Raw genomic sequence first — 27,048 nt, forward strand, 5'->3', positions numbered from 1 at the left:
TATTAAAAGGAGCATTTCATTCAGGTACTTGTATGTATGGATCCCATGTTTAGAGTTCCCATTTTTAAAGTATTTCCATTGTTATGGTACTGTACACAGAAGTACTCAATGCCACTTGGGGGATGTGAACCATGTTAAATGCTTATGACTGGGATTCCAACCCAGGGTGTCTGGCTCAAACGTCAGACACCTTACCCCACACTGCAGTCACAGTCTGGAATGCATCATACCTTGAAGCTATCATACATGCCACATATGAATGACTATGGGATAAACCATAACCCAACCTCTAATCCAAAGCCCCTGTGGGATTTTTAACATGGTTATTTACAGATAAAATCTTTATGATTAAAATGATGAAGTGGTCTGCCACTTCGTCAATAACCACTTTGTAAAAATATTCACAAAGGGAATAAAAGACTTCTTTAACCTAAAATTTTTATTGCACATTTAACTCATGAAGGTTCTTTAGATTCAGTCTTCTGGCTGCTCCCAGTCTTCTCTTGCGTCACCACAACTGATACAGCAAGCACTGCGTGCAGATTTGGCACAAGCTTTATTCTGGATAGATGGTCGTCCTTCCTGTTGCTCTGCCCTTCACACTTTATGATTTCTTCATATTGCTGGTACCTGCTGCAACCATCCGCTGCACCTCATGTGCCAATTCTCCGAGCTGAAGGCCCAAACTGCAGACGGAAAACACAGCAAAGGTTCAGTAACACTGAAGAACAAATACTTAAAGAATAAATCAGTGAATTGAGATTGGACACCAAGTGATCAAATGTAAACCAGGTATATATTGCAGGTGACCAACTCTGAATGAGAACCACTTTGAATGGACAATTTCCAAGTTGTGTCGCCATCTTGAAACCGAGACTTCTGGTTAGGGAGCCTCGCTCGCGTGTTTGGTGTCATTAGAAACACCAGAGCTGTGACATCATCACGCATGAGCAGAGGCGCTGTCTAGCAGCAACTTGAAAATCATCCATTGAGGAGAGGTGCTGATCGGCAAAGTACACTCATGGAGTGATCTTGTCGTCACTCTTAGTATTCATTGTGGCGCTTCAAAACACTCAAATCTGTGACTTTTCAGATGAGCTTTTTGTTTTGATGCGCTATCATGACATAAGAACCTGTGAAAATATTGACACCTGTGACCAACATCCACATGTAAAACTTGGCATGAAGGCATAAGGAACAATGTGTTCTCACCTATCGATTTGGTTAGCTGCGGCGAGGCGAACCTGCATCTCCTGTGAATAGACCTCCTTCACTTGTGCCACCTCAGCTCGTGCAGAGTCTCTCTGTTTGAGGAGCTCCTCGTAGGTGGTGTAGCCGTTAAACGTAGCATCCTCCAGCTCTGTGTTCTTAGAAAGCTGAAGGTGCACAGGATTCTGTGGGTTCAGGCTTTGTTGGGCCGCCGCCTGGGACTGAGAACATAAACGGAGTCATTTAAGCAACACAGTGATGTCATCCTGTGACTTAAAGCGGGTCCTGGACTCTTAAGTTGTCCTCAGACCAGTTACAGGTTCATAAAATTAGTCAAAGATTTTACCTTAAGCAAGTTGATCTGATCCTCTTTTTTCTGGATCGTCTTCCATATCTTCTCCTTTAAGTCACGGCAGTACTGGGTCATCTGATCCTTTTCCCTGTTGGCAGCCTCCGCTTGACTCTTCAGGACCAGCAACTCAACTTCCAACTTGCTGAGTTTCTTCTCCAGCTGCTCCTTTCTGAAGCTCACATTCTTCGGGGAGGCCGACCCACCCTCCAGCTCTCTGTTCTTCTTAGAAAGCTGTAGGTACATGGTATTCTGTGGGTTCGGGCTTTGTCGGGCCGCCGCCTGGGACTGAGAACATAAACAGAGTTATTTAAGCAACACAGTGATGTCATCCTGTGACTTAAAGTGGGACCTGGACTCTAAGTCGTCCTCAGACCAGTTACAGGTTCATAAAATTAGTCAAAGATTTTACCTTAAGCAAGCTGATCTGATCCTCTTTTTTCTGGATCGTCTTCCGTGCCTTCTCCTTTAGGTCACTGCAGTACTGGGTCATCTGATCCTTTTCCCTGTTGGCAGCCTCCGCTTGACTCCTCAGGACCAGCAACTCATCCTCCAACTTACTGAGTTTGTTCTCCAGCTGCTCAATTCTGTGGCTCATGTTCTTTGGGGAGGCCAACTCATCCTCCAAGTTCCTCACTTTGTTCTCCAGTTGCTCAATTCTGTTGCTCTTGTTCTTCAGGGAGGCCAACTCATCCTCCAGCAGCTTATTCTCTTCCTGGAGATGGCTGCACTGTGACGTTTTCTTTTTGAGATTTCGCTGCAGCTCATCAATCTGCAGACATTACAAAACAGAATTTTTTAGGTCAGATCAGTTCTACATTTAGGGGAAAAAATGGGATGGGTCAAACACATCATTACCAATGCTTCTATCAGACTCTGTGAGAATCTGAAGCCACAAGGTGCCACTGTTTTTTTCAGTTACCTTTTCTTGGGCGATCTCCAGATGTTGCCATAGCAACTGATATTCCCTCTGGGCTTGGGTGAGCAGCTTGTTTACAGCCTCCTTTGGTGCACTGACCAGCTCCCTCTGAGCCTTTTCCAGCTCTTTGACACTTGCAGCTGCCTGGTCTTTGTCCTGCTGCAGGGTGTCCAGGAGCAGGTCTTTCTCTGACAGCTGCTGTGTCAAATGATGGATCTCCTTCTCCAGGCTGGTTGCACGTTCCTCTGCACTAATCAGCTGCTGAGACAAACTTCTGACTGACTCACGCAGACTGGCAGCTTCAGCTGGAAAGGACGACACACAAACACACATATATACACATCGTCAACCACTTAGTCCAATTAAGGGTCACGGGGGGCTGGAGCCTATCCCAACAGTCATAGAGCGTGAGGCGGGGTACACCCTGGACAGGACGCCAGTCTGTCGCAGGGCCACAAACAGACAAACAAACACAGTCACACACACACACACGCATCTTCAACCACTTAGTCTAATTAAGGGTCGCGGGGGGGCTGGAGCCTATCCCACCAGTCATACAGCGTGAGGCGGGGTACACCCTGGACAGGTGCCAGTCTGTCGCAGGGCCACAAACAGACAAACAAACACAGTCACACACACACACCTACGGACAATTTAAAGATTCCAAACCACCTAACCCGCATGTCTTTGGACGTGGGAGGAAACTGGAGCACCCGGAGGAAACACATGCAAACACGGGGAGAACATGCAAACTCCATGGGTTCAATTCCCACAGGTGGGAACTGAACCCATGACCTTCTCACTGTGAGGCAACAGTGCTAACCACTAAGCCACCATGCTGCCCGGAAAGGACGACATGACAATTTAATTTAGTACCAGAAATCACAATGTTGGACAGATTGATGCTGATAGAGTAATAACATTTTTAAGAAATTCTTTGATTGGATTATGCTCCACTCAGCATATCTAACCTGTCAGTTGTTTGTGCTCGTCCATTTCCTTCAGCAGACTTTTCTCTCTGTCTTCTTGGGCTGCCTTGGACCGTTCAGCCTCCTGTATGACTTCAGACAAGCAGGTCTGAGATGACTTGACCTCTGTCTCCAGCAGGTGACGAGTCTTCTGTTCCTGCGTGAGCTCAGCTGCTACTGTCTCCAGCTGTAACATTAAGGTGAACACCTGTTCATTGCACCTGAAGCCAGTTTCATTTTCAGCTTTTCTCTTCAGCTCACAGTCAGCATCTCCTACCTGTTTCTTGAGGGCCTCGTTCTCCTCCACAAGTTGGTTCTCCTTGAGTCCTCTGCTACTCTTTGAATCCTTCAGCTTGATCTCCAGGGAGGTCACCTGCTGTTGCAGTGAAGTATTCCTTTGGAGCAGCTTCTTCTCCCTGTCAGAGGGCTCAGCGATCTGAGACAAAGCCGACGAACAAGAAGAAGTCAACATTATTTTACACTTTGGTTCATTCTGTTCCATTGCATACAACTTTTTTTAAAAAGCGTGTTCAGCTTTGTTATTTATTTTAAAGAAAGTTTCTGTGTAAAACATTTCCTTACAGCATAAACAGCCTTAAAAATTTGAACATTGAACATGCTGTACCTGCTGCTTGAGCGCTTCAATCGCCTCCATAAGGCCCTGTTCTGTGAGGAAACTGTTGACCTGTAAACTGTCAAGTTCAGCTTTCAGGGCTTCAAGCTGATCCTTCTCCAAAGAATTTTTTTGGAGCATCTTCTCCCTGTCAGACGGCTTAGCGATCTGAGACAAAGCCGACGAACAAAAGGAAATAACATTATTCTACACTTTGGTTCATTCTGTTCCATTGTGTACACCTTTTTTTTCAGCTTTATTTATTTTAAATAAAGTTTCTGTGTAAAACATTTCCTTACAGCATAAACAGCCTTAAAAATTTGAACATTGAACATGTCGTACCTGCTGCTTGAGCGCTTCAATCTCCTCCATAAGGCCTTGTTCTTTGAGGAGACTGTTGACCTGTAAACTGTCAAGTTCAGCTTTCAGGGCTTCAAGCTGATCCTTCTCCAAAGAATTTTTTTGGAGCATCGTCTCCCTGTCAGACAGCTTAGAGATCTGAGACAAAGCCGACGAACAAAAGGAAATCAACATTATTCTACACTTTATTTTATTCTGTTCCATTGTGTACACCTTTTTTTAAAAAGCATGTTCAGCTTTGTTAATTATTTTAAAGGAAGTTTCTGTGTAAAACAACATTTCCTTACAGCTCACAGTCAGCATCTCCTACCTGTTTCTTGAGGGCCTCGTTCTCCTCCATAAGTTGGTTCTCCTTGAGTCCTCTGCTCCTCTTTGAATCCTTCAGCTTGATCTCCAGGGAGGTCACCCGCTGTTGCAGTGAAGTATTCCTTTGGAGCAGCTTCTTCTCCCTGTCAGAGGGCTCAGCGATCTGAGACAAAGCCGACGAACAAGAAGAAATCAACATTATCTTACACTTTGGTTCATTCTGTTCCACTGCATACAACTTTTTTAAAAAAAGTGTGTTCAGCTTTGTTATTTATTTTAAAGAAAGTTTCTGTGTAAAACAACATTTCCTTACAGCATAAACAGCCTTAAAAATTTGAACACTGAACATGTTGTACCTGCTGCTTGAGCGCTTCAATCTCCTCCATAAGGCCTTGTTCTGTGAGGAGACTGGTGACCTGTAAAATGTCAAGTTCAGCTTTCAGGGCTTCAAGCTGATCCTTCTCCAAAGAATTTATTTGGAGCATCTTCTCCCTGTCAGACAACTTAGCGATCTGAGACAAAGCCGACGAACAAAAGGAAATCAACATTATTTTACACTTTGGTTCATTCTGTTCCATTGTGTACACCTTTTTTTTTAAAAAGTGTGTTCAGCTTTGTTAATTATTTTAAAGGAAGTTTCTGTGTAAAACAACATTTCCTTACAGCTCACAGTCAGCATCTCCTACCTGTTTCTTGAGGGCCTCGTTCTCCTCCATAAGTTGGTTCTCCTTGAGTCCTCTGCTCCTCTTTGAATCCTTCAGCTTGATCTCCAGGGAGGTCACCCGCTGTTGCAGTGAAGTATTCCTTTGGAGCAGCTTCTTCTCCCTGTCAGAGGGCTCAGCGATCTGAGACAAAGCCGACGAACAAGAAGAAATCAACATTATCTTACACTTTGGTTCATTCTGTTCCACTGCATACAACTTTTTAAAAAAAAAAGTGTGTTCAGCTTTGTTATTTATTTTAAAGAAAGTTTCTGTGTAAAACAACATTTCCTTACAGCATAAACAGCCTTAAAAATTTGAACACTGAACATGTTGTACCTGCTGCTTGAGCGCTTCAATCTCCTCCATAAGGCCTTGTTCTTTGAGGAGACTGGTGACCTGTAAAATGTCAAGTTCAGCTTTCAGGGCTTCAAGCTGATCCTTCTCCAAAGAATTTATTTGGAGCATCTTCTCCCTGTCAGACAGCTTAGCGATCTGAGACAAAGCCGACGAACAAAAGGAAATCAACATTATTCTACACTTTGGTTCATTCTGTTCCATTGTGTACAACTTTTTTTAAAAACTGTGTTCAGCTTTGTTACTTATTTTAAATAAAGTTTCTGTGTAAAACAATATTTCCTTATAGTATTAACATCCTTAAAAATTTGAACATTGAACATGTACCTGCTGCTTGAGCGCTTCAATCTCCTCCATAAGGCCTTGTTCTTTGAGGAGACTGTTGGCCTGTGAACTTTCAAGTTCAGCTTTCAGGGCTTCAAGCTGGTCCTTCTGCAAAGCAATTTGTTGGAGCCTCATCTTCTTCTTCTGAGAGGACATAGCCATCTGAGACAAAGCCGACGAACAAGAAGAAATCAACATTATTTTACACTTTGGTTCATTCTGTTCCATTGCATACTTTTTTTTTTAAAAGCGTGTTCAGCTTTGTTATTTATTTTAAAGGAAGTTTTTGTGTAAAACAACATTTCCTTACAACATAAACATGCTTAAAAATTTGAACATTTAACATGTTGTACCTGCTGTTTGAGCGCTTCAATCTCCTCCACAAGGCCTTGTTCTTTGAGGAGACTGTTGGCCTGTGAACTTTCAAGTTCAGCTTTCAGGGCTTCAAGCTGGTCCTTCTGCAAAGCAATTTCTTGGAGCCTCATCTTCTTCTTCTGAGAGGACACAGCCATCTGAGACAAAGCCGACAAGAAGAAATCAACATTATTTTACACTTTGGTTCATTCTGTTCCATTGCATACAACTTTTTTTTTTAAAACGTGTTCAGCTTTGTTATTTATTTTAAAGGACGTTTTCGTGTAAAACATTTCCTTACAACATAAACATCCTTAAAAATTTGAACATTTAACATGTTGTACCTGCTGTTTGAGTGCTTCAATCTCCTCCATAAGGCCTTGTTCTTTGAGGAGACTGTTGGCCTGTGAACTTTCAAGTTCAGCTTTCAGGGCTTCAAGCTGGTCCTTCTGCAAAGCAATTTGTTGGAGCATCTTCTCCTTCTCAGAGACCTTAGGGATCTGAAACAAAGCCAACGAACAAAAGGAAATCAACATTATTTTACACTTTTGTTCGTTCTATTGTATACTTTATATCAGTAGTTCCCAAAGTAATATGTAAGTAAGTAATATGTTTTTTTATTTAGCAGCCCCATGCTGATCAGCCTGCACTGTGCATAACAAAATGCTAAATTAGTTTATCAACAAAATCTGTGGTGACACAGCATTTTGAACATTTATAATCCACTCGCTCTGTCGCGTTGTCCTGCACAATGTTCTCCTGTTCCAGCTGTTTGTGTGTCACTGAAACACACAAAGCTGCATAATTGATACATATAAGACACAGCCTGGTGTTATAACCTACATATGTGCACATACTGAAAATTTTATCAATACAACTTTGCGTATCTTATCACCTCCTCATATATTCCACATGAATGTCATAAAACTGTGATTACTAATGTCCCAAAGTATTGTTACATTTTTTAAATATGTATATGTAATTACTATTTATATCAAAAGTCCTAATAAAATCAGTGCACATTTTGTCTAAACAGCTAAATATTTTTTTTTTTTGTGATGCGTTTGATGTTGCTAAAGTTGTTGTCTGACTTAGATGACAAAGATTATATGATTTCATATATTTGTTTACAGACTCTAAAACTCAACAAGTAGTAGTGACATTGATTAGTATTGAGCAATATTTTTTCCTCTTCTCTAATTTAAAGTACATGTCGTATGACATCACAAAGACAGAATTTTGGGGTAAGTGTCACATTTGCCTACTTTTACCTGAATCTTTGACTGTTGATTCTTGTCCACCTTCCTCTGGTCTTCTCTGGTCTGGTCCATTTTGGTGCCACTGCGTGGTTTGTCCTCCTCCTGTTTCAGTGGGACTCTAAACAAAAGGTATTAATACATATTAAAATAAAGGAATATAGTCATTAAAATATTTGTAATTTTTGCCATCAAGAGACACAAGAGTTATGCACAAAAAAAAGACAAGATAATGAGTAAGAAAAAGCAGGAAAGAGTTCAAAGTTTCAGTTGAATAATTTGTTCTTACTTGGTGCTTCTGACTTTAGGCTGAAACTTCGTCTGTAATGGTGGAGGGCTGCTCTTTTTCTTTTGGATGGAGGCCTCAACATCAGGAGAAAGGTTTGGCTGCTTCATCTTGTTTATGGGGTCTGATCAATAAGAAAAATGTGAAAAATTACTTAAAGACGGGTTTTTAATTAGCATTAAACATTTGTCCGAGGAAGGTCAAGTGTATGTGAACAACATCAAGAACAATCATTTTGTTGACGTATTTGCAAGACGAGACAGTGAAGGATTGTCTGAAAAAGAACACGAAACATTTCAGCTATAGTTTGTCAAAAGACAAATGGGAGACAAAAGCTGAGATTTGATGTGTTTTCTGGTCTTCAAATCCTCCGCTCCACCATGAAGCAGTGACTGCTTTTTACCTATAACACCTTCAAAACTGTCTTGGTGGATTTTCTCACTTGTCTTCTGTCATGATCAGTTAGTTTTTGAGATCTGCTGACTCCAGACAGACTTACCCTACACTACTACACTATTTACATTTTTTAATTATTGAATAAAGACCAGACATATTCACTGACTAGGAAACATTCACATGTCCATCCCCTGATGTGTCTGGTTGTAAAAGTGATGGCTGCTTTAATAATCCTTATATTTAAGTTTGTCCAATTACTTATAGCTTCTGAAAATGGAGCGACTGTGTTAAAAAATGGCTGGAATACATAAATAATTAATGTTACTTTTTGGCTAAACCCTTGAATTACAGTGGAAATTCACACTTAGATAAGTTTATCTTATTTGTTTCATTTCAACTCTTGCTGTCAGAAAGTCTTTGATGTCAATACAAACCTTGAGAGATGTTTTTCTGAGGTACAAGGCTTTGGAGCCCTTCTGGGCACTTCAGAGTAAACTGCAAAACCAAAAAAGAAAAAAGGAACAGAAAGATTTTGAGAACATGATACTGTACATCAGCACAGTGTGAGCAAATAAATAAATAAGTAAATAATAAGAATATTTGGTCTACAAACCTCATCTTCTTCTAATGACGATGAGTCAGGTTCTTGTGGTTCTGACTCCACTACAGATTCTGCAGCAAATCACAGAAAGTTCTTTTCAGCTGAAGATTACATCTACTTTAGATACATACCATTGTACACATTCCAAAATGAACAGGTTTGATTTTTTTTTTTTTTTTTTTTGAGAGTGAGATTAACATTATCACCAAGCAAACACAAAACAAGAAGAAATACAAGAAAATAAACTAAAAAGATCTGATTTACTTTCATCACTTCCAAGATCAATTTCCAACATTTCCTCTGGTAGTTTCTAAAAAAGTAACACAACAAATAAGAATGAATGAATTTTAGAAAACACTGCAAAGTATATGAACACAATGTCTGAATGAATAAGCAAATTGCATTAACCTGTTGATGTGGAACTGGTTTGAACTCCATGATGTCTGATGAACAATGGTCTGAGTCAGGATTTGTCCTGAGGAGGAAGGTGACTTGTTAAATCTGATATATACTTGTGTGTGTGTGTGTGTGTAATTTCTAGATCATAACAAGAAAATGTTCTCACCACTTGAATGACTTTAACTCCTTTTTCTTCTCCATATCTGCAACAGACCAGAGGAAAATATTTTCAGCTCACGTGTCCACCAATGGAAAGCGGCAGCAGAGTCACTCCCATGGAGTGCACAAACAACACAACAATCCTTTACATATAATAATAAGAAGAAATGTTCTATAGTGTGAAATATTACCTTTCACTACTTCACATGTTGTCAGCTCTGGATGGAGTGAAGGTTGCATGAAGAAGAAAGAAATCAAACAATCGTCATCAATAACAAATAATCACACCAGTGATAAAGAATAACTTTGACTCATTGTTAGATGATTAAAAATGGTCTCCTAACCATCTGAGTCACTGGCCAATCCTCCAAAAAAATCCAAGAATTGTCACACTCTTTGTTTTCAGTGTTCCTCTTTGATGACCCGGTGCTCGTCTTTGACGACCCGGTGCTCGTCTTTGATGACCTGGTCTTTGATGGTGACACCAGTGCTTTAACTTTTTTCATGACGCATCACAGGTGCATCACAATGAAAATGTCTTGGCAAGTTGTGTCTAAACAGATGAAAAGTGCTTATGGTTTTGCCAAAAGAGCGACTGATTCAATCAGTGGGTTCAGGCAACTGAGTATTTGATTCATACAACAGGGTTTAGTGTGTTAGAAATTGAGAAAAACTGCTAAAAAAGATATTATCATATTTTGCTGTTCTGATTCTGTTACAATTTTATGACTGACTGCAGATCAGTGAAGAAACCTGCGTCGCAAGAGTCACGAAAGACGAGCACCGGGTCATCAAAGACGAGCACCGGGTCATCAAAGACGAGCACCGGGTCATCAAAGAGGAACACTGAAAACAGAGTGTGACAATTCTTGTGAAGTCCAGGATTTTTTGGAGGATTGGCCAGTGGCTCAGATGGTTAGGAGACCATTTTTAATCATCTAACAATGAGTCAAAGTTATTCTTTATCACTGGTGTGATTATTTGTTATTGATGACGATTGTTTGATTTCTTTCTTCTTCATGCAACCTTCACTCCATCCAGAGCTGACAACACGTGAAGTAGTGAAAGGTAATATTTCACACTATAGAACACTGCTTCTTATTATATCAAATCAAATCAATTTTATTTATATAGCGCCAAATCACAACAAACAGTTGCCCCAAGGCACCTTATATTGTAAGGCAAGGCCATACAATAATTACGGAAAAACCCCAACGGTCAAAACGACCCCCTGTGAGCAAGCACTTGGCAATAGTGGGAAGGAAAAACTCCCTTTTAATAGGAAGAAACCTCCAGCAGAACCAGGCTCAGGGAGGGGCAGTCTTCTGCTGGACTGGTTGGGGCTGAGGGAGAGAACCAGGAAAAAGACATGCTGTGGAGGGGAGCAGAGATCAATCACTAATGATTAAATGCAGAGTGGTGCATACAGAGCAAAAAGAGAAAGAAACACTCAGTGCATCATGGGAACCCCCCAGCAGTCTAAGTCTATAGCAGCATAACTAAGGGATGGTTCAGGGTCACCTGATCCAGCCCTAACTATAAGCTTTAGCAAAAAGGAACGTTTTAAGCCGAATCTTAAAGGTAGAGAGGGTGTCTGTCTCCCTGATCTGAATTGGGAGCTGGTTCCACAGGAGAGGAGCCTGAAAGCTGAAGGCTCTGCCTCCCATTCTACTCTTACAAACCCTAGGAACTACAAGTAAGCCTGCAGTCTGAGAGCGAAGTGCTCTATTGGGGTGATATGGTACTATGAGGTCCCTAAGATAAGATGGGACCTGATTATTCAAAACCTTACAAGTAAGAAGAAGAATTTTAAATTCTATTCTAGAATTAACAGGAAGCCAATGAAGAGAGGCCAATATGGGTTAGATATGCTCTCTCCTTCTAGTCCCTGTTAGCACTCTAGCTGCAGCATTTTGAATTAACTGAAGGTGTTGTGTGCTGGGGTGTTTGGCTGGCTTGGTTTCTGTTTTTCCCACCAGGTGGTATGCATTCAGGACTGAGTGGCTGAGCATTAGGACCTCACCCTGAACACCTGAGGCTTGTTTTCACGTGCAGTAATGACTTCATGACTTTCTTTGCTAATAAAATTTTAACTATTAGAGAAAAAATTACTCATAACCATCCCAAAGACGTATCGTTCTCTTTGGCTGCTTTCAGTGATGCCGGTATTTGGTTAGACTCTTTCTCTCCGATTGTTCTGTCTGAGTTATTTTCATTAGTTACTTCCTCCAAACCATCAACATATCTATTAGACCCCATTCCTACCTGGCTGCTCAAGGAAGCCCTACCATTAATTAATGCTTCGATCTTAAATATGACCAATCTGTCTTTATTAGTTGGCTATGTACCACAGGCTTTTAAGGTGGCAGTAATTAAACCATTACTTAAAAAGCCATCACTTGACCCAGCTATCTTAGCTAATTATAGGCCAATCTCCAACCTTCCTTTTTTCTCAAAAATTCTTGAAAGGGTAGTTGTAAAACAGCTAACTGATCATCTGCAGAGGAATGGTCTATTTGAAGAGTTTCAGTCAGGTTTTAGAATTCATCATAGTACAGAAACAGCATTAGTGAAGGTTACAAATGAAAAATGTGAAAAATTACTTAGACGGGTTTTTAATTAGCATTAAACATTTGTCCGAGGAAGGTCAAGTGTATGTGAACAACATCAAGAACAATCATTTTGTTGACGTATTTGCAAGACGAGACAGTGAAGGCCTGTCTGAAAAAGAACACAAAACATTTCAGCTATAGTTTGTCAAAAGACAAATGGGAGACAAAAGCTGAGATTTGATGTGTTTTTTTTGTCTTCAAATCCTCCGCTCCACCATGAAGCAGTGACTGCTTTTTACCTATAACACCTTCAAAAATGTCTTGGTGGATTTTCTCACTTGTCTTCTGTCATGATCAGTTAGTTTTTGAGATCTGCTGAGTCCAGACAGACTTACCCTAGAGCAGTGATTTTCAACTTTTTGAGCCGCGGCACCCTTTTTGTATTTACAAAATCCTGCGGCACACCACCAACCAAAATAATATTATAATGCTATTATCTCTGGTTTTGCGCAGAACCCAATTATCGCAATAGAAAATCGATACAGAAAACACCGCATTTTGAAAATCCTCAAGCATTTTGCGCTCTGATCTCAAGTAGGGCTGTCACGATTACGAATTTCTGGAGACGATTAATTGTCAGACAAATAATTGCGATTGACGAATATATTGTCTATTTTTTTCTTTTTTTTCGCTTCTTTATATTCTACTATTGTAGTATAATTACACAACTCTGGAAGAATGTGTGGCTTCTGTGAGTGGAGAAACTGGGAATGGTGCAATTTTTTATTATTTTTATCTTCATTTTACATACAGTCCCAACTTTTTCTGATTTGTGGTTGTTTCTGCTGCATTTCTGAAATTGTTTCTCATCAGTCACGTTTGGTGCTTAAACACTGCATTAAGCTCAAGACTGAACAAATAAATACCTTTGGAAAATAACAGCTGTTAAAGTTCAGAGTTCTCACCTGCTTTTTGTGATCTCTGCGTCTGAACATTTTTTTTTTTTTTTTTGTGGCTCAGTTCATTCATATATTCTCATTTTTTAAATATGTTTTTAAAGATATTTGACCATTTATTTCATCTCATGATCTCATAAATTCAGCATACGACGCGCACATGGTGTGAACAGGATGGTAACGGCAGAATCACACCTTTAGAGAAAGTTCAGAGAGAAGTAAAGGCAGATTCATGTTTCCGTTTTGTTAACATTCACTTGGGTTAAAATCCTCTCTCTGCTCCGCGCTCGATGCGCACTGAACGTGTCGCGCCTGCATTCAGGAATCTCCCTCACCCACCCCCTCCCTCGCAGTCTGCAGCTTGTTAACTCCGCACGCGCGCACACACACAGGCACTGACACACACACCAACAGCTCCGCATTTTAGACGGCTTTTGAAGGAGACGGCACTGTTTTAATCGGCCGTCAGCCTCCTTGTTATTGTCCCGCCTTAAGACGAGAGCGTGGCTGCAGCACGCGAGGCTGCAGCACGCGAGGCTGAGTCGTTTTATGCTTTATGGATAAAATAAATAATTCATGGTAATCGCAAATATGAAAAATACCCACGGCACCCCTGACGATCGATCGCGGCACCCCGGTTGAGAATCACTGCCCTAGAGTACTACACTATTTACATCAACATTATTTTATCAGCTCACATGTCCACCAATGGAAAGCAGCAGCAGAGTCACTCCCATGGAGTGCACAAACAACACAACAATCCTTCACATATAATAATAAGAAATGTTCTATAGTGTGAAATATTACCTTTCATTACTTCACGTGTTGTCAGCTCTGGATGGAGTGAAGGTTGCATGAAGAAAAAAGAAATCAAACAATCATCAATAACAAATAATCACACCAGTGATAAAGAATAACTTTGACTCATTGTTAGATGATTAAAAATGGTCTCCCTACCATCTGAGTCACTGGCCAATCCTCCAAATAACCCTTCCTGGACTTCACAAGAATTGTCACACTCTTTGTTTTTAGTGCTCCTCTTTTTTGACTCAGTGTTCCTCTTTGATGACCTGGTGCTCGTGTTTGATGACTCTTGCGATGCAGGTTTCTTCACTGATCTGCGGTCAGTCATAAAATTATAACAGATTCAGAACAGCAAAATATGATAATAACTTAAGCCTGAAAATGCTTTTGTCTCTTCTGCAAAAATTAAGGGGTTTGTTTACATGAACAAAGGATGGAAAAAAAGAATTGAACGAAATATATATTACTGGTAATTTAAAAAAAATCTGAAATGTGGTTACAGTTTTTCTCAATTTCTAACACACTGAACCCACTGATTGAATCAGTCGCTCTTTTGGCAAAACCATAAGTACTTTTCATCTGTTTGGACACAACTTGCCAAGACATTTTCATTGTGATGCACCTGTGTTGCATCATGAAAAAAGTCAAACCCAGTTAAAGCACTGGTGTCACCGGTTGAACACAACAACTCAGAATTGATCACACTTGTGGCCAATGATGTGAGGGAACATATACAAGAAGCCAGTTCAGAGAAAACAATTAACAATTGAGAAAAACTGTAAACAAGAGATTCTTGTATGTTGGATTTGTTAAAGTTCTGATTTGAATAATGACTCATCCTGAGTGTTTTCACAGAGAAAAAGCTGGATTAATTTGGCACTCAGGTATATTTGTCAGAAAAGCACCCTGTAATGTGCAGAAATGGCAACTACAGCATCAAAACATTTGTAACATTTTAGCTCCTTGGTTTCTTTGTGTATTGGTATTTTATTATTTTCTAAACTACACAAAAGTTATATGAATTATCAACCTGAATATACACATGATACAATAAAATCTTTCCCATTTTCCATAAATCTGTAACAAATTCAATTGTAATTTTAACAAGCAATGATAACTTTGACCATTACACATTCTACACAGTATAGATAAAACTCACAGAATCAAAAAGTAAATTCAAATTTTCAAGCACATGCCGCAGATGAGTTACAAAGGTAACACCACTAGATTAAAAAAATAAGTTAAGAAGCACAACTCACAAAAATTTGGGGAGATCAGCTATGTAGTCATCAGCGGTCTGTCCACTGATGTCTTTCAGTGTGCGATCAGCTCCTGAGTCCAGCAGCAACTGCCACGTCTTCTGACAACCACCGACTACTGCTAACATTAGTGGCGTCCTGCAAGAAAAATCAAGTGTAAACGTACAGTTAAGTCTGAAACATGATTTCACATGGATCAACAGAGTACCATGGTTCACTAGTTACCTTAGCTGCTGGTCCCTAACATCAACGTCAGCACCCTTTTCGATGAGATACTTGACCACCTCATATTGACCATCGAGAACAGCCAGAACCAGAGGCGTATGACCATTCTAAAAAACAGATCACAATTAGTAACATATTCACTTGGACATTGGGAATCAGAGGAGGCAATAAGACAACAATTAAATATCACAGGTTGCAGAAGAAGCTCTGATGTCTTATTTTTGAATGTTCATGAATGTTTGTCATAGTAAATAAACCTGGCAAACGGCATCTTGTTGACTGATTTGCAGCAACAACAGAAACAAAGAAATATAACCGCGTATATGTGCAACTGTGGGACGCTGTGTTACGGGCAGTAGACAGGGACAAATGTCCATTTGGACTGACACCAGGTTATGATTAACTTTTGGAATGCGAAACGTTGCCTGTCTAGCAGGGAAGGAGTCCAAACTTTTATATATAAATCCGACATTTTATCGGGGTAGGGCGGAGCAAACGTTTTTCATAGGGAGGTGATCCTCACTTTGCATAAAAAGAATAGTCAGGGTTAGAAAGTGTGATTGCATAACCTCCAGATTCCTCTTTTTGATGGAAGCGGTATCTGTATGAGTGTGCGCTAACTCAATGTGAGTGGAAGCTCACCTTGTCTTTTGCATGGATGTCAGCCTTTTTCTTAATCAACAGCTCAACAATTCGCATGCTTTTCTTTGCCACTGCTAAATGCAGAGCAGTTCGACCATCACTGTCCACGTGGTTTATGTCAGCACCACTGCCCAGTAGTATCCTGACACAGGACTCCCTCTGGTGCTCGACTGCCTGACATTGTGGAATACAGACATGAATGTGGAAATCAGATATAAAGAAATAAATGCATGATGTAAATATTTAATTATGCTCATTTCAACACAGAGTGTTGTCTTCATAATTAAGACATGCTTTGTCTAAAATATCATATCATTTAGTCTTACCTTCATGAGGGCACTCCGATTATAGTCGTCACAAGCATTGAGGTCGGCTTTGTTTTCCACCAGAAACCGAACCACGGCAACTTTTCCATGTTGACAGGCACAATGAAGTGCTATTCTATAATAGCAAAGGCAATAATATGAAATATAAACATTTTCCTTCAAAAACAACTTCACTAAATTTAAAAATTTTCAAATATGTAAAAGCTCAAGGGATTCACAAACGTTCAAGCTGCACTGTGTGTTATTTAATGATATCAGAAAAAGTATCAGAGCATAAGAGGATACCAGTTTAAGCTGTATTACACTCACTTACCTGTTAAATGTTTCCTTCTCATGAGCATATTCTTGTGCGAGCTTCTTCACGTCCTCCACCTTTCCATAGAACACAGATTCAGTGATTTTGCTCGCGTTGATGCTCTTCCTTTTGGCTCCAATGGGAAGCTTTGGCAATTTCAGTGCTTTTTTCAATCTGTCCATTTTCTAAAGAAACAATGAACACAAATGGAAAAATAACCAAAAACATAAATAAAACATAATATGGATAAACATGAGTATTACTCTAGCACTGCCTTAGCAAACATTAAAAATAACACAGGCACCCGTTTTCGCCCGGGTGAAGAGTAGTTACACAACTGTCAGTATTTTTTTTTAGTATAAGCACACTGCAGGAATCAATGTGTTGTGGTCATGTTTCTCCTCTGAAATTTTCATTCATTTTCCAAACTCAGTTATTCAAATTAAGGGTCATGGAGGGACAGGAGCCTGTTCCAGCAAACATTGGGTGAGAGACAGGGTACAGCCGGGACAGGTTACCAATTTAATCATTTATATGAGTGAGTTAAAACTGTGTTTAAAGTGAGTGGCTTGTTTTCTGTCAGAGTATGTGCTCTGCACTGTTGTTGATTCTGGGAAATAGTGACAGAGTGAGTGCACTCACACCTCGTTAGCTGTAGTTTAATTAGCTGTGTTATCTGTAGATTAGTTAATTCTGTTAGCAGTAGCTCTATTAGTTATAGATTAGTTAGTTCTGTTATCTGTAGCTTAGTTAATTCTGTTAGCAGTAGCTTAGTTAGCTCGGTTAGCTGTAGATTAGTTAATTCTGTTAGCAGTAGCTCTGTTAGCTGTAGCTTAGTTAGCTCTATTAGCTGTAGTTTAATTAGCTGTGTTATCTGTAGATTAGTTAATTCTGTTAGCATTAGCTCTGTTAGCTGTAGCTTAGCTAGCTCGGTTAGCTGTAGCTTAGTTAGCTCTGTTTTCTCAGTGACTTGCAGTTGCAGTCCAGAGGTGTGTGTTTTTTATGGTGCACAGTTGCTTTATATTGGTTGAAGTTTGTGAACTAATTAGGGCCCGAGTAGGCAACGTCCTATGAGGACCCTATTGTAATTGCGCTGATTATTATTATTATTATTAGGGCCCGAGTAGGCAACGTCCTACGAGGACCCTATTGTAATTGTTTTTTTGCTGCTGCCAATTTAAAGTCACCAGTTCACAGAACATGCATGTTTTTGAGAGGAAGCTGGAGCACTTGCTGAGAATGAACATAACCACAGAAAAAAGGCTGCGTTCAGAATGCTCGGAAGCTGACAAAGACCCAACATTAAAAAAAAAAAAAAAAAAAAACTACTTCTGGAAAAAAAACTGCATTCATGAGATTACCTCAAATAAATCTGGATCAACTAGTAGAAGAGCTAAGCAAATGTTATCTTCAGGGCTAAATGAAAATGTCAAAGATGTTTTTGCTGCTGTGTGGTGCTGCTAACTTAGCTAATTTTAAATAGAATGTGTAAAATTCCAAAAGTCCACTTTCCACTTAGTAAAGATTGACAATTTGTATATAAAACTCTGAGTTGAAGTCCAATAGAGTGATTTAGTTCAGATGCAGGAGATCAGGATATTACTGCTGCTTTAATCAAAACCAAAGCAATGATGATGAAAGGACAGCTTCACACAGTTCAAAAAGATTAAAGTAGACAGCAAAGTACACGTCAAAAAGATTTATGGAGATACATGTATACTTCAATATATGTATTTACAAAGATAAAAGCAGATCCTTTAGTCAGTAGCTTTAAACACATTTTATATTAAAGGCAATATCTGTGAACTGCAAACACCAAAGGCAGCATAGAATCAATTATCTTAAAATGAAGCTGACAATTCTTTACTTTGATCAAAGTGGCATTTTACAATAAATTATTATGTCCACCAAGGATGTAATAAAATCATTGGTGTTATTTATTTCTTTGTCTCTCTGCCTGTTTGCCAGCAGGATTATGTCAAAACTACTTCACAGAGTCTCACTAAATTTGAGCCACAGCTAGATATTAGGGCATGGAGTACTCCACTGAATTTTGGAGGTGATCTGTATCTGGATTGCTGTTGTTATTCTTCTTATTATTAGTAGTAGTAGTTGTATTTTTTGTTTGTTTCAAGTTGGTGGAACTAGAGAGATTCTTAACAGGCCCCAGATTGTCTCCTGTGGAGCCCGACCAATATGGATTTTTTGAGGCTGATGCCGATGCCGATATTTGGATGAAAAAAATGCTGATAATCGATAAATCGGCTGATTTGCCAATAGCCGATAAATCAGCCGTAATTATTATTATTTTTTAATGAATAAAATGTTCTTTTTTTTTGGACACTTAACAAAAAAGGTATGAGCTAAACGCTGAAGCTTTGTCCTCATATTGATTAACTTTATAACAGAGAAGAATTTTCAAGTTCAAAAAATGCAATGTGCTGGTAGAATATTTTAACAATAAAACATGGACCCTGATATAACATGTGAGGAAACTATCATATAACAGTAAAATAAGATTCTTTTCACAAGACCCTGTAGTATGTGCAATTTTCAAGAACAGTAACAAAGAACTGTCTAGTACAAAAAAAAAAAATCTGTGCAAAGTTGGATTAATCTCTAAGGAAAAGATAAATAACATTACAAAAAAAACAAACCTCAACTCTACAAAAGTTATTAAACAAATCTTGAAACATTCACCCTTCATTCTTGGTTCCTTTGGGTGGAAATCAAGCAGACGATAGGACTGGTAGGATATTTTTCATTATGTAAACATTATGTTAACAGAACGGAATGGAAGGGGGGGGGCAGCTTTTGAAAATTTAAAGCTAAAAATTAGCCATTCTAGGGGTACCCAAAGGGGAAAAGCCAGGTACGACAGCCCAAGTCCCTTCATCATGTCCAGAACGCTGTGGAAGTTTGTTCAGTGGGCAATCTCATTCTGGGTTAGCCAGTACATGGCCCATTTTTAAGTCAAGACTTAAAACATATTTATTCACTTTCTTATGAGTAATTTTTATTTTATGTTTTATTCTTTTACTTCTGTTTTTAATTAGGTATTTGAATTATTCTTTTTTTTATGTTGAACTGTTCTGTGTGAGGCACCTTGAGACGGCTTTTGTTGTAATTTGGTGCTTTAAAAGCTGATTACATTGAAATTGAACAACATTTTATTGAGTCTTAAAGTAAATACATATGAAATTGGTTACTGGAGCCTTAAACTCTGGACATAAACTCTACATGGTGGATCCTTGATCTCTGGACATAAACAGAAATAAAATCTGTTAGTTTTTGCATTTCTTTCAGACATTATGAATGTATTCCATACTTATAAGCTGAGTTCTACAGCTCATAGACGTCTCATTTTTTTTTGGGGGGGGGGGGGGGGCGTTTTAGTCGATTGTAGTTTATTGTCTGTATTGCAACGTTTTGTAAGAGGTGTCATTTCGTTTTGAAGTTATTAATTCCGAGCGGACTCTCAGCAAAGAGCCGCGCATCGTTTGAATCTGCGAGAAAGGAACGGAGGATGATTCTCGTTTGTTGACCGCAACAAGACAACAGTCCTAGTAAATGACTTTAATACACACAAAAATGACTCATGATATTTTAATGGCTTTGAGAGCGGTTAGAAGTGGACTTAACGCTTCTGAAGAGCAGCGAATCAAAGAGCCACAAGCCAAATCGAACCATTGCTTCAGTGATTCAGAAACGGTTGATTAAACGGTCCAAAATAAGCGTAACGGTCCAAAATTATATCGTAACGGGCCGTAACGCCTGTTACGATAGCTCGCTAGCTGGCGTGAGGCTAGTGTGAAGTGTGTCCGCCTGTGAGTGCTTTGTGACGGTGGATGAGCTCAGCAGCACCCGCTGCTCGGTAGGGACAGAAACTGCGATAGAAGTCAGTCTCCAAACACAAGCAGCTACAAAAAAAAACCCCACCAGAAATAGAAGCTCGATTTGTCGCTAGTCGTTTTTAACAAAGAGAATGCCGCTAAGAGGATTAGGAAAGTCTCCGTTTCAACTCAGAAAAGAATAAAAATGCTCCCACGCATGTTTACACCAAAAGATCGCTGATTCGCTCATTTCGCTGTCAATCAAAAAGGGATTCAGCCTAAGACAGATCATCCAATCATCATGCAGAAGCTGGGCGTCCGGGCCAGCCGAGGCCAGCCCACTGCCCCATAGACCCCCATACACACTGAGCGTCCGATGGGCGGGACAAAGCCCAGCATTTATCCAATGATTCGTCTCGTTTCGCTGCATGCTTTGTTTCGCTATTAAAGCACTGTGAAGCTGCGAGAATGAGTGAGAGGAAAGCCGCGTCACCAGTGATAAGAAGCTGATTCTGAACAAATGTTGAGCACGTTGTAGCGCATATTTAGTCAATGACATGTACACACAACAGTATATATTTCATCAGTTATTTTTTGGCATTTTAGGGGAAGCTGAACTTCCCTTGCAGTCTAAATCGCCTCTGAGACGGAGAACTACGGGGGCGGAGACGAACACATTTAAGCAGGGGTGTAAGCAGCTCTCAGCTGAATGGAGTCAGAGCTCCATCTACTACACAAACTGTGCAAGGACATTTTACATGGCCGACAGAAACATTTCAGTAACTGTTCTGTTTATGAGAAATCATCGGCATTGTATTGGCAAAATTTCGGCCGATGGTGAGTACTTTGAAAAGGGCTTATATCGGCCGATAATATCGGTCGGGCTCTAGATCAAAGGTTATTAATCACAATCAAAGGTTCAAAAACACGATATGGGAATGTTGGAGAAGGGATCAAAGGATGAAAAAAGACAAGACCTTAACAGCGACATAAACAAACCTGGGTGAATGAATCAGAATCAGAATCCTTCTTTCGTCATTTTACAGTGTACACAGTACAAAATATAATGAGATTAAAAAGTAGCCGCTCTCTTACCAGTGCAGTGGTTGATGATAAATAAATGATAGAGTTGAAATAAAGTAGAACAGAATAATAAGAATGAAGGAAAGCAAGAAACCGTACACAATATACAAAATACGAGGAATGTGCAAAGATGTACTACACTAACTGCAATTATAAGGAAGAGTTCAGAATGTATGCGTGCTCTTCTAGTTTGGAGTTGGCTTTTGGTCAACAGTACTTTAATGTTACGCCAACTTGTAGCCTGTATTTTAAAGAGGTGACACACCCCAAAAGTATGCATTGAGTCCACTGCCCCTCCACCATGTCAGATAAGATCCTGGTCCAATAGCTATGCCACTTCATCATGTCGGATTAAGTCCAGCATCTCCGAACCCCCCAGCAGTCTAAGTCTACAGCAGCATAACTAAGGGATGGTTCAGGGTCACCTGATTGTCTGTAAGACAATCCTGCAGTTTAGCTAATTCGTGTGTGTCCTCTGGCTTCATGGATAGATAAAGCTGGGTATCATCTGCGTAACAATGAAAATTTAAGCAGTGCTGTCTAATACTGCCTAAGGGAGACATGTATAAAGTGAATAAAATTGGTCCTAGCACAGAACCTTGTGGAACTCCATAATTAACCTTAGTCTGTGAATAAGATTCCCCATTTACATGAACAAATTGTAATCTATTAGATAAATATGATTCAAACCACCGCAGCACAGTGCCTTTAATACCTATGGCATGCTCTAATCTCTGTAATAAAATTTTATGGTCAACAGTATCAAAAGCAGCACTGAGGTCCAACAGAACAAGCACAGAGATAAGTCCACTGTCCGAAGCCATAAGAAGATCATTTGTAACCTTCACTAATGCTGTTTCTGTACTATGATGAATTCTAAAACCTGACTGAAACTCTTCAAATAGACCATTCCTCTGCAGATGATCAGTTAGCTGTTTTACAACTACCCTTTCAAGAATTTTTGAGAGAAAAGGAAGGTTGGAGATTGGCCTATAATTAGCTAAGATAGCTGGGTCAAGTGATGGCTTTTTAAGTAATGGTTTAATTACTGCCACCTTAAAAGCCTGTGGTACATAGCCAACTAATAAAGATAGATTGATCATATTTAAGATCGAAGCATTAAATAATGGTAGGGCTTCCTTGAGCAGCCTGGTAGGAATGGGGTCTAATAGACATGTTGATGGTTTGGATAAAGTAACTAATGAAAATAACTCAGACAGAACAATCGGAGAGAAAGAGTCTAACCAAATACCGGCATCACTGAAAGCAGCCAAAGATAATGATACGTCTTTGGGATGGTTATGAGTAATTTTTTCTCTAATAGTTAAAATTTTGTTAGCAAAGAAAGTCATGAAGTCATTACTAGTTAAAGTTAAAGGAATACTTGGCTCAACAGAGCTCTGACTCTTTGTCAGCCTGGCTACAGTGCTGAAAAGAAACCTGGGGATGTTCTTATTTTCTTCAATTAGTGATGAGTAGTAAGATGTCCTAGCTTTACCGAGGGCTTTTTTATAGAGCAACAGACTCTTTTTCCAGGCTAAGTGAAGATCTTCTAAATTAGTGAGACGCCATTTCCTCTCCAACTTATGGGTTATCTGCTTTAAGCTGCGAGTTTGTGAGTTATACCACAGAGTCAGGCACTTCTGATTTAAGGCTCTCTTTTTCAGAGGAGCTACAGCATCCAAAGTTGTCTTCAATGAGGATATAAAACTATTGACGAGATAATCTATCTCACTCACAGAGTTTAGGTAGCTACTCTGCACTGTGTTGGTATATGGCATTAGAGAACATAAAGAAGGAATCATATCCTTAAACCTAGTTACAGCGCTTTCTGAAAGACTTCTACTGTAATGAAATTTATTCCCCACTGCTGGGTAGTCCATCAGAGTAAATGTAAATGTTATTAAGAAATGATCTGACAGAAGGGGGTTTTCAGGGAATACTGTTAATACCCAGCTAACAATGGAACGTTGCCTGAACGTTACATCAAAGTAGCAGTAACGTTGCATCACAACGTTGTAGGAACGTTCATTTGTAGACTCTCCAGAACGTTCCAGGAATGTTGCCAAGAACGTTGCCAACCAATGTCAACGAGCAGATCTGATTTGATGCAGGTGTTAGTTTTGGGGATGAAAATTTACAGGGTGATTCCATAATTTTTTCCTCAGAATTGAGTGATTCCATATTTTTTTCCTCTGCTTGGTCTAAAAAAGTAACTGTTACTGACTGCCACAATCTTTTTTTTCTTGATTTCTTATAGTTTTTCTTAAAGCCAGAAAGTTGCGATTTGACTTTAGTTTTGTGTCATGTCTGTGATCTGCTTTTTTTCTACAAAATTAAACAACTGAATGAACATCCTCCGAGGCCGGTGATTCTATAATTTTTGCCAGGGGTTGTATACACTAGAAAATGAAATTTCTTTTCTCAATCAGTGACTTCAGTGCAATAAAACTTCAATAGAATAATTTACCTTACATAAATAAACAAACACATAAAATAATACAGTCATAGAAACAGGTAAAATACACTCCAATCTTTCAGGTACTAAGCCAGGTGACATCATCCAGTAATATTACAGTTACAATAGCATTAAGCCATGGATAAGTTCTCAGTATAAAATGAACTAGAAGAACTAGAAACAAAAACTGAAGATGTCTCCACCGCCCACCCTTTAAAGCAGCAACATCAGTCCCGGATCCAGACCGGTTTGGACCGATGTAGTTGCATCGGTCAGATTTTTTTTTTACACATTGTTCGTCATCGGTAAAAAAAAAAAAAAAAAAAAAAAAAAAAAAAAAAAAAAAAAAAAAACTCAAATAATCCTGAATAGTGCCGAACGTATCCCCGTGGTGAACACAGCTTTTGATTTGTTCCCACAATGGTGGGTGGATCACAAAGGTGGATCAAAACAAACATAGCGTCAGTCCAGTCGAGTTGATGATCATGACATCCAGGAAAAAAGTTGTGCAAGGAAAATTGGGCACTTATTTCATGTCTCCCCTGCACCTTACAGAGGGGGAGGCATAAGTTCTCAGTATAAAATGAATCACTTCTCATCTGACCCATGACTAATTGTGGCATCATCACTCATGGCACTGCCGTCCATGGCATCATCATTCACTACACTGTTAAAGGAGATTTTTTTAATGAAAGACGTGCGGACAGGTCCGCGCATCGGGATGCAGCCGGCGCGGTGCGGCGGCACAGGAAAAACACCTCTGTGTTGATAACCATTTGTAAAATCCAGGCGGCTTTTGATGGCTTTCAGTGGAGTGAGTATATGAGAAATTGTTTAACAGTTGGACATGTTCCAACTTGTCCTTAAGGCTTCCAACAGAGGTGTTTTTCCTGTGGCGGAGCATCGCAGCCGCTGCGAGCCGACGCTGCAATCCGCCCGCACGTCTTTCATTAAAAAAAATCTCCTTTAACAGTGGAATATCCAGATAAAATGCTGAAACCGACTTCTTCTGAAACTTCTCTGTTCTCTCACGACGTCCTGGATCAATACAGCCTGAAATGTGGAGGTTTTCAGCTTGAAACAGGCTGATGACGGCACCTGGGAGCGCTGCGCGACGTCCCGCTCCGTGGGAAGTCCTTAAAGCGACAGTATCACCTCAAAATCTCTCATCAGCCGCTAAAATTTTCACTGAAAACCAGCTTAATTTTTCGAAACGTGTCCACTTCGATGTGCCTCACAGGTTTAGAAAAAATTTTTGATCAAACAAAGCGCCAGTCTCTCAGCAACTTCTCAGACAAAGGAATTCCAACGAGGGGCTGGACGACTCCTCCCACAAGGAGTGTTCACAGGCGAATGACGTCACCGACAGGTGTGGAAAAACTCACGCATGCGCACGAGGGTTCAAGCATGTCTGACGTAAAAACATATGAAATCCATATAGTTTTTGAAAAAAATAAAAAGGACCTATACTTTATTGACAGACCTCGTATATATACTGTCTATAAACAATTGTACGTTCATTAATATGCACTGTCCCTGTCAAATAAACCAATAATGAATGAATGAATTCCAATTGTCAACACAGCCGAGTGACAGTTACACTATGGAGGGAAGGTGAGCCCACACAGATAGGTTTTAAGATGTTTGCGGAAAGAGAATACAGAATGTGAGGAACAGATTGAGAGAGAGAGAGAGATTGTTCTAAAGAGCTGGGGTGCATGTGAGCCGGTCACGGTCTTTACTCTTGAAACAGTCAACACTGGACCGGGATTTGATTGAAGGGAATGACTAGGTGTGGCCATGGTGCTAGTACAAGTCACCTGTGAGTTGCTGATGCCATAAACGTTTAACTACTTACCCTCTTTGTGGCATGGCGCAGTGTTTCAGTTAACGCATCATCCATAGCATCTGGTAAAATTTCCATCTTGTTGCTGAAGGCTTCTGTCACAAAAACAAAATGGTCTTGTATTTTCCTCTTTTTTAACTGGAGAAATGATAAAATTCTTTTTAATTGCTAACTAAAATTAAATGATGCAGTGAGACACCTTGATAACTTACTCTTCAAAACTCTAGAGAGTGAGAGGCTGCAGGGCTTTCTTCCCTTTCCATCCTTTGAGGCTGACGCCAGCCCACAACCGCCACATCCCAATTTCACCGAGCATCGTCCTGGCAAAGGAGTTCAGCATTGATCCAGATAGCTGTTTTAGCAGATTCACCTACGACAGAGTAAAAAGAAGTATGTGTGCAATGGCAATATGCAACTTTCATGAAAATAACCACTTCTGCAAAAGTGTTAGGAACAATAATTTACCACTGTCCTCCTAAACTCCTGGTCCTCCAACGTTTTGCTGAATTGGTCCAGTTCCTCCGTTGTTTTAAGTCTGGCCTGCAATATCTCCAATGCAGTCAGCTTCTTCAGCAGCCTGATTCCTCACCAGTAGTTGTAGTATGCGGTCCACCTTTGACTCCAGTCTGTCGAGTCGTTGCTGTGTACCATCTGTTACAAAGTTGCTTCAAGTTTAGTATACATGAAACAGCTACAATGCTGCTGAAAGCAGGAACACGTATATAAACACAACAGAACTACTCTATCAGTTAATAGGCCTCTCATGCAATGAAATTTGATGACATGGTTGTTTGTATAAATACATTATTAAGATGGCATCGAGCTGGCAGCTCGGTTATAGAAATGAGTTTGTAGAGGGGCAGCTGGCTCTTATTAACAAATTCCATAAAAACCTGAAACATATCTGTGCCTCTCGTGTGGCCTTTCAAAGGTAAAATGCTCAGCAGTTCTTCTTTTACATTCATGTTGTCAAAAAACATTCTAATAAAAACACACAGCTGAGCCACGTACACAGTATCAGTGGATTCATCGAATTGCAGAGAAAAACACTGACATACCTCAATATCATTCCTCAGTTGCCGATCAATATCCTTCGTCATTAACTCGCATCGTCGTGCAACAGACTTTCTTGAGAGCTGCACATCCTGCAGACACGATCTCCTTCTCATTTTTAAAATCGGCAAAGAGTACATCTGCAGCTTCCATGAAAGC

At 39.9% G+C, this 27,048-nt stretch overlaps 1 protein-coding gene across 9 annotated transcripts; it reads right to left on the reverse strand.

Moving 5' to 3' along the window:
* Positions 1 to 305: 305 nt before the first annotated feature.
* LOC117529929 (ankyrin repeat domain-containing protein 62-like) lies at positions 306 to 27,048 on the reverse strand. 9 transcript variants are annotated; one of them, XM_034192831.1, is made up of 34 exons: positions 26,895 to 27,048; positions 26,302 to 26,487; positions 26,049 to 26,206; positions 25,849 to 25,928; positions 16,635 to 16,801; positions 16,322 to 16,436; positions 15,996 to 16,169; positions 15,354 to 15,460; positions 15,129 to 15,266; positions 14,023 to 14,183; positions 13,873 to 13,899; positions 9,565 to 9,601; positions 9,408 to 9,474; positions 9,264 to 9,309; positions 9,012 to 9,070; positions 8,833 to 8,893; positions 8,006 to 8,126; positions 7,732 to 7,837; positions 6,805 to 6,960; positions 6,460 to 6,618; positions 6,110 to 6,268; positions 5,765 to 5,920; positions 5,411 to 5,569; positions 5,081 to 5,236; positions 4,729 to 4,887; positions 4,401 to 4,556; positions 4,071 to 4,226; positions 3,723 to 3,881; positions 3,449 to 3,632; positions 2,481 to 2,782; positions 1,971 to 2,330; positions 1,556 to 1,846; positions 1,213 to 1,430; positions 311 to 686 (listed from the first exon to the last, which is right to left on the reverse strand). In XM_034192831.1, exons 4-34 carry the CDS (start codon positions 25,912 to 25,914, stop codon positions 605 to 607), a joined length of 4,464 nt encoding a protein of 1,487 aa, XP_034048722.1. In that variant the 5' UTR covers positions 25,915 to 25,928; positions 26,049 to 26,206; positions 26,302 to 26,487; positions 26,895 to 27,048; the 3' UTR covers positions 311 to 604. The 9 variants fall into 9 exon arrangements, with proteins under 9 accessions (XP_034048729.1, XP_034048727.1, XP_034048728.1 ...); XM_034192830.1 differs by having other exon boundaries at positions 312 to 686; positions 25,849 to 25,931; positions 26,895 to 27,047; XM_034192835.1 differs by lacking the exon at positions 5,765 to 5,920 and having other exon boundaries at positions 310 to 686; positions 25,849 to 25,931; positions 26,895 to 27,031.

Source organism: Thalassophryne amazonica, chromosome 17 (assembly GCF_902500255.1).
Source record: "Thalassophryne amazonica chromosome 17, fThaAma1.1, whole genome shotgun sequence".
NCBI classification, from domain to species: domain Eukaryota; kingdom Metazoa; phylum Chordata; class Actinopteri; order Batrachoidiformes; family Batrachoididae; genus Thalassophryne; species Thalassophryne amazonica.